The 12786-nt window shown below is 43.4% G+C and overlaps 1 protein-coding gene across 2 annotated transcripts; it reads left to right on the top strand.

Moving 5' to 3' along the window:
* Positions 1-3834: 3834 nt before the first annotated feature.
* Positions 3835-5209, top strand: LOC307067069 (heterogeneous nuclear ribonucleoprotein F-like; the record flags this gene model as incomplete). Of its 2 annotated transcripts, XM_079724351.1 has the most annotated exons (2): positions 3835-4232; positions 4545-5209. In XM_079724351.1, 2 exons carry the CDS (start codon positions 3835-3837, stop codon positions 5080-5082), a joined length of 936 nt encoding a protein of 311 aa, XP_079580477.1. In that variant the 3' UTR covers positions 5083-5209. The 2 variants fall into 2 exon arrangements, with proteins under 2 accessions (XP_079580477.1, XP_079580476.1); XM_079724350.1 differs by having other exon boundaries at positions 3835-5209.
* Positions 5210-12786: the final 7577 nt, after the last annotated feature.

Raw genomic sequence — 12786 nt, 5'->3', positions numbered from 1 at the left:
TGGGCACAGGAACTTGCATTCAGCAACAAGAGAAAAAGAGTGGGGAATAGAAGGAGTCAGGGGCTTATAAAGACAAAAAGCCATGAGGTTGTTAAAAGTTGCCTGGTGAGAATTGTGTCGGACTCTGACCCGAGTCTGGAGATACCTGTCCTGAAAAGAATCATGAGTTGTTTTGGGGTAAGGGTCCGATAAGTAACTTGAGTTTCTGGCAAACGTTCTGGATGCCTTCATTAGGGCAATGAGTGGTCAAAAGGTCAGATTCCATCCAGGCTGAGACATGCATAAGTCATAAGTCCTTAATGGCCTCCTGGCTCCATTTTAGAGAGGTCTCTTAGCAACAGAAACTCCGTTTTGATTTTCCTTTCACAAACCGTAGTCTCTATGAGGACTTCATCCAGATTTTGTTTTTACAATTCTAGGTAAGGGAAGTATTTCCCAGCCAGACATAATATCCATTTCCATTAAACACTGAGGTAAAGTCGACAAAACTTTATATCCTGGAAACTTCTCTTTGAAACTGCACAACCCAGATAGGACTTCAACCCACTGTCTTTTAATTGAAATCGCACACTTTGTTTCAGGACTTAATGAAGCTCAGGTTCTTTATGTCTCTTCGCATAAAGAATTTAGTGAAAGACAAAGTGATATGTAAGAAGTGGATTTATTTAGAATGATACATATTCCATAGACAGAATATGGTCCGTCTCAAAAGTCTTGAGAGTGGCCCCAAAATACGGGGTGGTTAGTTTTCATGGGCTTGGTAATTTCATAGGCTAATGAGTGGGAGGATTACTCGAACTATTTTGAGGAAGGCGAGGATTCCCAGGAATTGGGCCACCACCCACCTTTTGGACTTTTATGGTCGGCCTCAGAATTGTCACGGTGCCTATGGGTATGTCATTTAGCATGTCAGTGTATTACAGCGAGTGTATAATGAGGTTCAAGGTCTACTGGAAGTGGAGGCTTCCACCATCTTGGACCTAGTCGGTTCTAACAAGTGTTTGTCATGTCCTCAATGGTTATGTTATTCGTTTAAAATTGTGCCTTACCCCCTTCCCTCCTGTTTTATCTTTTCCACTCTGACCATTTTACCCACTCTTGTGCAAAAGGCTTTGGGTCCACAGTAAAGGGTGAAGCCAAGGGACCCTGCCCTTTACCTTGACTAATCTGCCTAACCACTGCCCCCAAGTGACTGCTGGTCAGGTTACTTATAGTACTCTTGGCTTTCAGGTTTTTTAATGTCTCCAAACTGGGGTAAATAGAGCAGACTCGTTTGGGGCCATTTAATGTTGAGTTCCAGCAGGGGGTCCATTTGGCCCACTCAGTAGTGCTGGATTAAAACTTTTTTCTCAACCCCATCAATATCTGCTAGATTCAACCCATTTCTTTTTGGCCGTGCCGCTTGGCTTGTGGGATCTTAGTTCCCTGACCAGGGTTTGAACCTGGGCCCTTGGCAGTGAGAGCACGGAGTCCTAACCACTGGACCACCAGGGAATTCCCTAGATTCATCCCATTTCTTAATAGCCATCTATAGATTTCCAAACTGCTAGGACAAGTCATATTACTCGTTCCTTTATATTTCCTCTTCGTTTCGCTCATATTAGTATTTCCTTTATTCACCTCATTTCTTAAAAACTTTAAAAAAATTTTCACCTTCTTGGGGAGAGTCCCTTGACGCTGATAAAAACATTGTTAATTAATAAGAGACTGGGAAGAGTCCTAGGGGAGAGTCAAGGGACTCTTCTCAATCTCTTATTAATTAATATAATGTTTTTATCAGCATTTGTAATACCCATGAAGGGAAACTGAGACAGCAAGCATTTCCATAAGGTTTCCCTGAACTGTTTTCGGTTTTTGCAACAAGGTCATATGGGGTGCCCATGTGAAAGGAGCTCCTTGAACTACGGCATTTACCATGACCTGGGTAATGGGCATATTCAGCCGGTGAGTATCCCCATCATCATAAAGCCAGTCCCAGACGGCTTGCATACAAAGCATAGCATGGGCCTCGCCTGGGATGCTCCACCTGGCATTCACTGGGGGAGATGGACCTTCCCCCTTCTCAGGCTAAACAGACTTTACAGTGGCTTTTATCCGTCCACCAGACTGGCTATTCCCTCAGCAACAACCTCCTGTGTGTCTGGATCACATATAGACATCTGTGATTATTTCATAGTGACCTGTGGGTCCTGCTGTAACCCAAACATGCTCTTCCACTCTGCAGCACTTGAAACCAAACACATAGCCCCCAAATTATTTACTCTCATAATCCATTTTAGCAATGGATTTAGCAGCTTCCTCAGGAAGCTGATAATGCTGATCCACAAAATGTAACAACTCCTTCACACTGTCAACTGGGGAAAAAAAAAAAAGGATTTCATACCACTTCCTCCATCTAACAGATATTAGTATGTTTTAGTTATGATCTGTATGTTTTTACACTGGATTGAATCCTTCCCTTGCAGACAGGCTACTGCCTCTTCTGTGGCTAATGTCTTTTTGGAAAAGACTATCCCTACCTGGGGAACTCCTCTAGAACTTCATAGTGATTGAGGAACAATTTTACTGGTCAGGTGCTTCAACATGTCTGTGCTGTTTGGTCAGTTTTACAATATTTTCACTGTGCTTACTGCTCTCGATTCTCTGATTTAGTCAAATGCACTAACAGCTTTATTAAAACTCAGTTGGCAAGATTTGTAGAGGCCCTGCAAACACCGTGGCCAAAAGCATTGCCATTGGTCCTTCTAAATCTCAGATCCCTCACTTTGGGTCTCGTAAACTCTCACCCTCTGAGATAGTCACAGGATGCACAATTCACTTGGCTCCTGCTTCTTTTGACCCACAACTGATAAGAGATACTCCAATTTAGCAAAGGCCTGATTGCTTCTATTAAAAATAACCATGTTTTGGCAGAGCAATCTTTTCACAGTGTGCCCTCAGGAGACAAATATCTTAAGCATCACATTTTGCAACCTGGAAATTTCATTTGTTGGAAAAGACACCTCCAGAAGAATGCTCTTCAACCTGGCTGGGAAGGCCCCTATCAAGTACTGCTACCCAGCCCTTGTGCCACCAAACTCCAAGGAACAGACTCTTGGATTCACATGACACCTCAAGAAAGTGCTGAACCCTGACTGGATCTGCACATCAGTGGTGACCTGAGAGGAAAGATTTCCCAGAACTGAAGCAGAGAACATCCGATGAGACCGCTTTCCCAAGATACGTGGACCAGGCCTGTTAGAAGTTTGCCACCAACCCTTCGGTGGTAGGATAATGCTTCATAAGATTTCCAGTGTTTATGATCTTGATAACACGGACTTCAGTTAAAAAGGGCCTAAGGGGGCCGCAGTTACGCTGGCAGCCGGGAGCGGGCCGGGGGCACGGGTTCCTGGGGCTGCTGTTCCCGGGTGCTAGGGCGCAGGGCCGAGGGAGGGCAGGGCACTCCGAGAGCCGAAGGTCTTCCGGAAGCGCCGCATGCGCACGACGGACGGGAGTTGTGGCCTCGGGCCTGCCGCGCGCCTGACCCAGCCTCTCCGGGGGGGCCGGGGGGGCCCTCTCCCGGGGCGCGCTGCCGGGGGTTTCCATAGTGATGGTAAACAAGCCTTAACTGCCTCAGCTACAACTGCCAAGTCCCCCGCGTTCCACCCTCCTCTAGGTGCTCAGAGGGACGACCGAGGTGCCAGATGTGAAGAAAAGCGGGGGCGTGGAGACTTGGAGCCCGAGGACAGTTCGTTACCTGCCTGGAGTGTCTTCGACTGTGGGCATCCCCCGCTGCTCTTTAAGCCACAAAAAGCCGCATCCAAGTTTGTATGACGTCTGCTCTGTCAAGTGTCCATGATGTTGGGCCCCGAGGGAGGTGAAGGCTTTGTAGTCAAGCTCCGTGGCCTGCCCTGGTCCTGCTCTGTTGAGGATGTGCAGAATTTCCTCTCCGACTGCACAGTTCATGATGGCGTCGCAGGCATTCATTTTATCTACACTAGAGAAGGCAGGCAGAGTGGTGAGGCTTTTGTTGAACTTGAATCAGAAGATGATGTAAAGATGGCCCTTAAAAAAGACAGGGAAAGCATGGGACATCGGTACATTGAGGTGTTCAAGTCCCACAGAACCGAGATGGATTGGGTGTTGAAGCATAGCGGTCCAAACAGTGCTGACACCGCCAATGGTGGTTTCGTGCGACTTCGAGGACTCCCGTTTGGATGCACCAAGGAAGAAATCATTCAGTTCTTCTCAGGGTTGGAAATCGTGCCAAACGGGATCACATTGCCTGTGGACCCCGAGGGCAAGATTACAGGGGAAGCCTTTGTGCAGTTTGCCTCACAGGAGTTAGCTGAGAAGGCTCTAGGGAAGCACAAGGAGAGAATAGGGCACAGGTATATTGAGGTGTTCAAGAGCAGTCAGGAAGAAGTTAGGTCATACTCGGATCCCCCTCTGAAGTTCATGTCAGTGCAGCAGCCGGGGCCCTATGACCGGCCTGGCACAGCCAGGAGGTATATCGGCATTGTCAAGCAAGCAGGCCTGGAGAGGATGAGGTCTGGTGCCTACAGTGCAGGCTATGGGGGCTATGAGGAGTACAGTGGCCTCAGCGATGGCTACGGCTTCACCACCGACATGTTTGGAAGAGACCTCAGTTACTGTCTCTCTGGGATGTATGACCAAAGGTATGGAGATGGCGAGTTCACTGTCCAGAGCACCACTGGACACTGCGTCCACATGAGGGGGCTGCCCTACAAAGCCACGGAGAACGACATTTACAACTTCTTCTCTCCACTCAACCCAGTGAGAGTCCATATTGAGATTGGCCCTGATGGAAGAGTGACCGGCGAAGCTGATGTCGAATTTGCCACTCACGAAGAAGCTGTGGCGGCCATGTCCAAAGACAGGGCCAACATGCAGCACAGATACATAGAACTTTTCTTGAATTCCACGACAGGGTCCAGCAACTGGGCATATAGCAGCCAGATGATTCAAGGCATAGGGGTGTCAACCCAGTCCACTTACAGTGGCCTTGAGAGCCAGTCCGTGAGTGGCTGTTATGGGGCGGCTGGCTATGGTGGCCAGAACAGCATGAGTGGATATGACTAGTTTTGTAGTAGCTTTTGAGTTATTTTCAATCAAATTTTCACAGGCAGCCAACAAGCAGTGAAAAGCAGTTATTACTCTAGAGGAAGCTGTGCGACCCATTTTGCACCATGAGTTTGTAAAATCTGGATTAAAAAATTACCTCTTCAGTGTTTTCTCATGCAAACTTTCTTCTAGCATGTTATATTGAGTAAACTAAAACCATTTTCAGCTTTTCTCAACATTTTGGTAGTGTACTTTCTGGAGTGATGTTATCTGAGTTAAAGTAGTTTTAAGTACATTAAATGTGGATCTTTTACACCACATCATTGTGAACACATTGGGGAGGTGTGCTTTTTTTGGAAAACTCAAGGTGCTAGATCCCTAATTCAAAGAGGAACATTTCTCATGTTTGTCCATTCTAGTTTATTTTCATTTAAAATCTTTTAGGTTAAGTTTAAGCTTTTTAAAAGTTAGTTTTGAAAATTAAGACACATTACTAATACTGTAGGAATTGGTGAGGCCTTGACTTAAAACTTTCTTTGTACTGTGATTTCCTTTTGGGTGTATTTTGCTAAGGGAAACTTGTTAAATTTTTTTGTTGACTAAATTTTTTTCTTAAAATAAAAAGACTTTAAAAAAAATAAAATAAAAATTAAAAATAAATAAATAAAAGTGCCTAAGACTTGAATGTGACCTTAATAGGTTTCTAATCTGTGCACTTTTCCTCGGACTTCAGACAATGCACCCAGGAAATGTCTTTCCTGACATAGAGGAACAAAAAGCCACTGAAACTGGAAAACCTGACTCATGATCAGTGATTCATTCAGAGAAAGATCCTGATCAACAGGGAAGGAGGGAATTTCCGGGCAGTCCAGTGGTTAGGACTCGGCGCTTTCACAGCCAAGGGCCTGGTTCGGTCTCTGGTCTGGGAACTAGGATCCCATAACCCTCCTGGCGCAGCAACGGGGGTGGGGAGGAAGGGAGGAGAATGTGAAAAATTAATAAACAGAATATTTGGACTTCCCTGGTGGCGCAGTGGTTAAGAATCCGCCTGCCAGTGCAGGGGACACGGGTTCGAGGTCTGGTCTGGGAAGATCCCACATGCCGCAGAGAAACTAAGCCCGTGCACCACAACTACTGAGCCCGTGCTCTAAAGCCCAAGAGCCACAACTACTGAGCCCACATGCTGCAACTACTGAAGCCCTTGAGCCTAGAGCCTGTGCTCCGCAACAAGAGAAGCCACCGCAATGTGAAACCTGCGCACCGCAACGAAGAGTAGCCCCCGCTCACCGCAACTAGAGAAAGCCTGCACGCAGCAACGAAGACCCAACGCAGCCAAAAATTTTAAAAAATAAAATAAAAACAGAAACTTCAATTAAATAGAGTTGGGAGACCAGAAGGGGGAGCTCTCATGACCTGCACTGATAGCAGAACCCAAGAGGAAGAAGAGACTGCTCTTCTTTCCTGTCAAGGACTCAGCCAATGAAAAGCCTCAGACTCTGTTTACTATACAGCCCTCCCAACTTCCTTTTCTTTACTGTAAAAGCATTCTCCTTCCCTTGCTGGGTAGGGACTTGCAAGTGGCTCATCATGGTTGCAGATTCTCTGCAATTCTCAGCTGATCCCAAATAAACCCATCTTTGCTGGAGAAATATCTGGCAGTCTATTCGTTTCAGGTCAACACTTCACCCGTAATCAATGAAGTACAAACCTAGCTTTAGCTCATCTTTTTACCAATGAACACAGCATCTGATCAATTACCTCATCCATTTTTTAAATAAGTAAATAAATAAAAAATAAATAAACATATTTGGCTGCGCCAGGTCTTAGTTATGGCACGCAGGATCTTCATTGCCACATGCAGGATCTTTCTTTTCTTTTTTAGTTGCAGCATGCGGGATCTAGTTCCCTGACCAGGGATCAAACCCATGTCCCCTGCATTGGGAGCGCAGAGTCTTAATCACTGGACCACCAGGGAAGTCCCTCAATTACATCTTGCACAACTTACCTCATCTTCCTCTTTTTGCCATAAAAACCCCTGTCCTGTAATTGAGACAATAATTGGGTTTCTACCTAAACCTGTGTGCCCCAAACTGCAATTCTTTGATCTCAAATAAGCTCTTTGCCTCTTGAAGTGGACTCTTGTTTCCTAGATTGGTGTAAGAAATAATTTAGGGTTTGGGGTTTTTTTTGCAGGGAGGGGAAGCTCAAAGCTATACAGAGGCTCCTAGTTGAAAACTAAGAAAACTTTTTAAATCTGTGATAGAAAGAGGAGCATTGAGAGAGAACAATACTTTGAAGTCCTTCAGTAGCCTCCACACTTTGCTATACTGAAAGGAATTGCAGATTCAGACCCTAAAGGAATGTAAGGTGGGAACTGTCACAAGCAAGGCAGACACTTGAATCCAGTAAGAAAGTGTTTCAGGAAGATTTGGAAAACACTAGCTCAACTGGGAAACAACTTGATAATTTCCAACAGCCAACATGGTCCTGTTTCCAGGCTCCTTCTTTGAGAAAGTCCATGTCCTGAAAAGGCAGATCTCTGGCATATAAAAGCAGTAATGAGAAACCAGGAGTCCTCTCCACCTGTGTGACAAACCAGAATGAAAAAGCATCCTGGGAATTGCTCTCTGGGGCTCTTATCTTTCCTAGACCTAACAAGGGCCTCCTGGGCACAAGTGAGCACTTCCCTGGTGCTCCCTGCATGAAAACCATCAATTCTATACAGAAGAGACAGACTCGTAAGGCACTAGTGTTAAGCATGTTAAACATTAGCTCTTTCAATCTTCACCATTCTGCAGGGTAAGCATTCCTCTATTGTCAAATTCATGTTTTTCTTTTTTAATGATGAGAAAACTGGAGGTCTGGGTTACTGAAGGCACTCATCCAAAGTTAATACCTTGTAAAGAGTCTGCGCCAAAACTGCCTAACAAAACCAACAGCAGATGCTATTCATGTGAGCACAAACTGGGTGCAAAACATCTGACGCGCTCTGGCCCATTGCGTGTCGTAACAGCTCCAGAGGATGAGCATTATCCTTGCTCCCCTTGCGTACAGCTCGGGATAAGGAGACACGGAAAAGTCAGGCCCTGCCTGATGTCATACCACCACCCCAGTGCACCTGACCGAGTCTAAAAGCTCTGGGAAAATCCTCTGAAGATATATATTTTTTTATTCTTTGGTGACTTACTAACTGTAGAGCGCTGAGAAGAATATTCCAAAGACAGGGAAAAGTACATGTGAAGGACAAGTAGTGGGAAGGGGTGTGAGCATTCAGGAAACTGAGGTAGAGGGTGGAGAGAGAATGAAGGACACTTTGTGTCAAGATGCTGAACTGAGCAGATACAATTATTTGTGGAGATATTAACTTAGCTGACCCATAAACCCAATGAAGTATATTTGTAAATTTCAAATCTTTAAAAATTAAATTTTAGTCTTCTATAAACTACAATACTGTGACAATTTTTTTCCATGGTAGCAGAAGATGTATGTTCTGTTTTAAAATTGAAAGTATGAAATCACTGTTGTTTGTTCAAAAAGTCATCCTGGGGCTTCCCTGGTGGCGCAGTGGTTGAGAGTCCGCTTGCCGATGCAGGGGACGCAGGTTCGTGCCCCGATCCGGGAAGATCCCACATGCCGCGGAGCGGCTGGGCCCATGAGCCATGGCCGCTGAGCCTGCACGTCCGGAGCCTGTGCTCCGCAACGGGAGAGGCCACAACAGTGAGAGGTCCGTGTACCGCGCAAAAAAAAAAAAGTCATCCTGGTAGGGATACTATAGAAACTTTCAAAAATATAATTTATAAATATCTATATACATAAACCAAATGTTTAGACACACTTGGAAGTACGCAAAAGCTCTGAGAGTTTCCTGTTTCTTCTTACCTGGTAACCTAGAAGTCAAGGCCATTATTAAAAATTATACTTTTTCAAATTTTCCTTGAGAAAACAGCTTTGAGCAAGATTGTGTTTAGCAATGTAAAGAGCTGACTACATTGAAATCATTAGAAGTCTAATATTTCTTTCCTTTACTAGGTTAGTATAATTTCTTACATTTTCCAGTGTCTTTTTCAAAAACTTTTTTTTTGGTTGTATTTTTGTTGTTGTTGTTGTTTTGTTTTGTTTTTTGCGGTACACGGGCCTCTCACTGTTGTGGCCTCTCCCGTTGCGGAGCACAGGCTCCAGACGCGCAGGCTCAGCGGCCATGACTCACAGGCCCAGCCACTCCGCGGCATGTGGGATCTTTCTGGACCGGGGCATGAACCCGTGTCCCCTGCATCGGCAGGTGGACTCTCAACCACTGCACCACCAGGGAAGCCTGGTTGTATTGTTTTTAACTCTTAAACTCTATAAAGTTTCATTAATCTTCAAATCCTTTTCAGGAAACGTCTAAGAGATTTTTCAACCGATATTCCTGTTTTTATCATCTCAGTCAAAAGAAGTGACTGATCCCTGGACTGTGTGTGTACAGAAGAGAAATGAATGTTCTAATAAACTTTCTTTTCCAACCTGGGATTTAGGAAGTCTTTGACAATGCCAGAGATTAGAACACAACCAAGTTGAATGTCCATGGAGGAGGGCTTCCTCCATGTGGAAATTGCAAATTCAAAGGACATTGAGCAGGAATTCCCTGGCAGTCCAGTGGTTAGGACTCCGCACTTCCACTGCAGGGGGCTCGGGTTCGATCCCTGGTGAGGGAACTAAGATCCTGCATGCCGTGCTGCCTGGCCAACAAAAGAGGACACTGAGCTACTTCAGCCAGCTTAGGAGAATAGAGGAAAGAAAAGAAAGGAAAGGTGGTGGGATATAAGAAGAAAAGGGGCAAGGTTTAGGCAGATTCACCAGTGAGGAAGTTTTAACTTATTCATAAATTATCTAAAGCAAGTTCCCCTAAGTGTTACGGGGAGGGGAGGGGAGGGGAGGAAATTCTGATTAACCAGTGGCCCACTTTCTATACATGTGTGATGAGGCTTCCAAATGCAATTTAGAATAACAATGCCTCCTTGAAAGATGTTAGTCAAGGGTATCTTCTTAAGTGAATCCATTAGTTGCTAAAATGTCAATAACCTAAAATAGAAAATGAAATACAACAAACTAAATGCTGTATGAAATAAATACTTGTGTAATCACAGTCAAAAACGATTTCAAATCAATTTATAACGCAGAATTTTGACTACAGGTATTTTGTGGAATGTGTCCTAAGACCTGTGGAAATAAAGGCCAACCACATGAGAACACTCAAAGGCTATTTATTCAGAGCTACAAATCATGGCTTGACAGTGCTGAATATCTAGACCTAAGAAGTGATCAAGAATGTTAATGATTAAACTTTAAAAGTAGATGCTGTATGTGGCCGCTACATTGTGTACAGTACACAAAACATTTATGAAATACTCCTGTATTCAAAAACAATAATTTTTATAGCAAAGAAGTCACATTACTGAAGAATGAATAAAGTTCCAACATAAGTTTTTGTTGTTTCACTATCTTCTTAATTGCTAGAAAAAAAGAAACTGCTGGGACTTCCCTGGTGGCACAGTAAATAAGACTATGCGCTCGCAATGTGGGGAGCCCAGGTTCGATCCCTGATCGGGGAACTAGATCCCACATGCATGCTACAACTAAGAGTTCACATACCACAACTAAGGAGCCCACCTGCTGCAACTAAGACTGGGTGCAACCAAATAAAAATAAATAATAAGCTTGTCTCCTTAAAAAAAAAAAGAGAGAGAAACTGCCAAAATTCTTTTTTTTGTTTTTAATTCTTTTTATTTATATATTTATTTTTGGCTGCGGATTGCGGGATCTTAGTTCCCTGACCAGAGAACTAACCTGGGCCCTCAGCAGTGAAAATGCAGAGTCCGAACCACTGGACCCAGGAAATTCCCCCAAAATTCATTTTAAAAAACAAGCAATAGATATGCATAGATATTTTACCAAAAACAACATACAACTGGCAAATACAGGCATACTTTGTTTTATTGCACTCCGCTTTACTGCACTTTGCAGATGTTTGTTTGTTTCTTTTTAATTGAAGGTTTCTGGCAACTCTATATTGAGCAAGTCTACTGGTGCCATGCTTCCAACAGCATTTGTTTGCTTCATGTCTGTGTCACATCTTGTTAATTCTTGCAGTACTGCAAACATTATCATCATTATTATATTTCTTATGGTGATCTGTGATCTCTGATGTTACTACTGCAAAAACCTTACAACTAGCTGAAGGCTCAGATGATAGTCAACATTTTTAGCAGTAAAGTATTTTTAAATTAAGGTATGTATTTTTTTAGACATAATGCTATTGCACACCTAACAGACTACAGTATAGCGTAAACATTACTTTTACATGCACTAGAAAACCAAAAACTTCACGTGACTTGCTTTATTGTGATACTGGCTTTACTGCAGTGGTCTAAAACCCAACTCATCATATTTCTGAGGTATGCCTGTAAACAAATGAAAAAATGCTCAACATCATGCAACATCAGGGAAAGGCAACTAAACCACAGTGGGATACAGTTACAGACTTATTAAAAAGGTCAACATTTTAAAAGACTAACCATACCCACTACTGGCAAGGATATGGAAAAACTGTATGTCTCATACACTGCTGGCAGGAATACAAAAGATCACAATTTGCAATTTCTTAAAAAGTTATCTACCCACTTACCCTGTAACTCAGGCATTGCATCCACCCCCACCTCCCACCCCACCCCGCCAAATTAACACAAGATAAATGAAACATATGTATGTGAAGAACTAGATTCAAATATCTTAGCAGGTTTATTTGCAACAATCAGAAACTGGAAAGAACTCAAATATGCATAAAAAGACAAAAGAATAAACAAATAGTGGTACACCCACAAACTGTCATACTTCTAAGCAATATATAAAAAAAAACTACTCATTTAAGCACCATTGATGGCTATCAAAATGAGTAAGCCGCATGAGGCTACTCAAAGGAAAAAAAGTGTAAACATTTTATGAGTAGAATCATATACAATTCTAAAATGGAAGCTAATCTATTATAATGGAAAGTAAACCACTGCTTGCCTGGAGAGCAGAGATAGTACAGAAGGAGACATTATTAAAGGGCATGAAGTAAACCAGAGGATGATGGAGAGGCTCATTATTATGACCGTGGTGGTGGTTTTATGTATTTACATGAATGTCAAAACTTGTCAAAATGTTAAGTTTAAATATAATCAGTTTGTTGTATGTCACATACCGTACTAAAGCTCTGAAAATATGATTCAAAACAGAAAGCTAGATTTCCTACAATTCTGGAAAATTAGTTTGGCAAACCTCTACTGACTCCACCAACTCTTTCCTCATGTCTGGGAGGGATACCTTGCCTTAGTGGTGGCAAATATCAGAAGTAACAAGGCAATTTCCACCAAATTCAATGGGAATGCAGGCTGGGTTACAAAGGGCACAACTCATCTTCACTATCCTCATTTTCCTACACAGCAAGAGATTTGAGGTGAACACGCACACATGCTATAGGAATCCACAGAATATTTATAATTTTTTCCTCTCACAACAGCCTCCCTACACAAAATACACAGCTCTGGAGGCCATGAGAATTTCTGCACCTGCTCACCCTTCATAGCTATAGGGACTGGAACATTGTGGAGGTCCCTTCAAAACAGCCACATTCCAACAAGCTTGTGGCAGTCTCTTCCCCTCCCTACAAAACCAGTGTTCCTGTAACAAATGATTCCCCTG

This window comes from Hyperoodon ampullatus (genome assembly GCF_949752795.1).
Source record: "Hyperoodon ampullatus genome assembly, chromosome: 18".
Lineage (NCBI taxonomy): Eukaryota > Metazoa > Chordata > Mammalia > Artiodactyla > Ziphiidae > Hyperoodon > Hyperoodon ampullatus.
The sequence above is the reverse complement of the archived record's forward strand: the minus strand, read 5'-3'. Positions and strand labels throughout refer to the sequence as shown.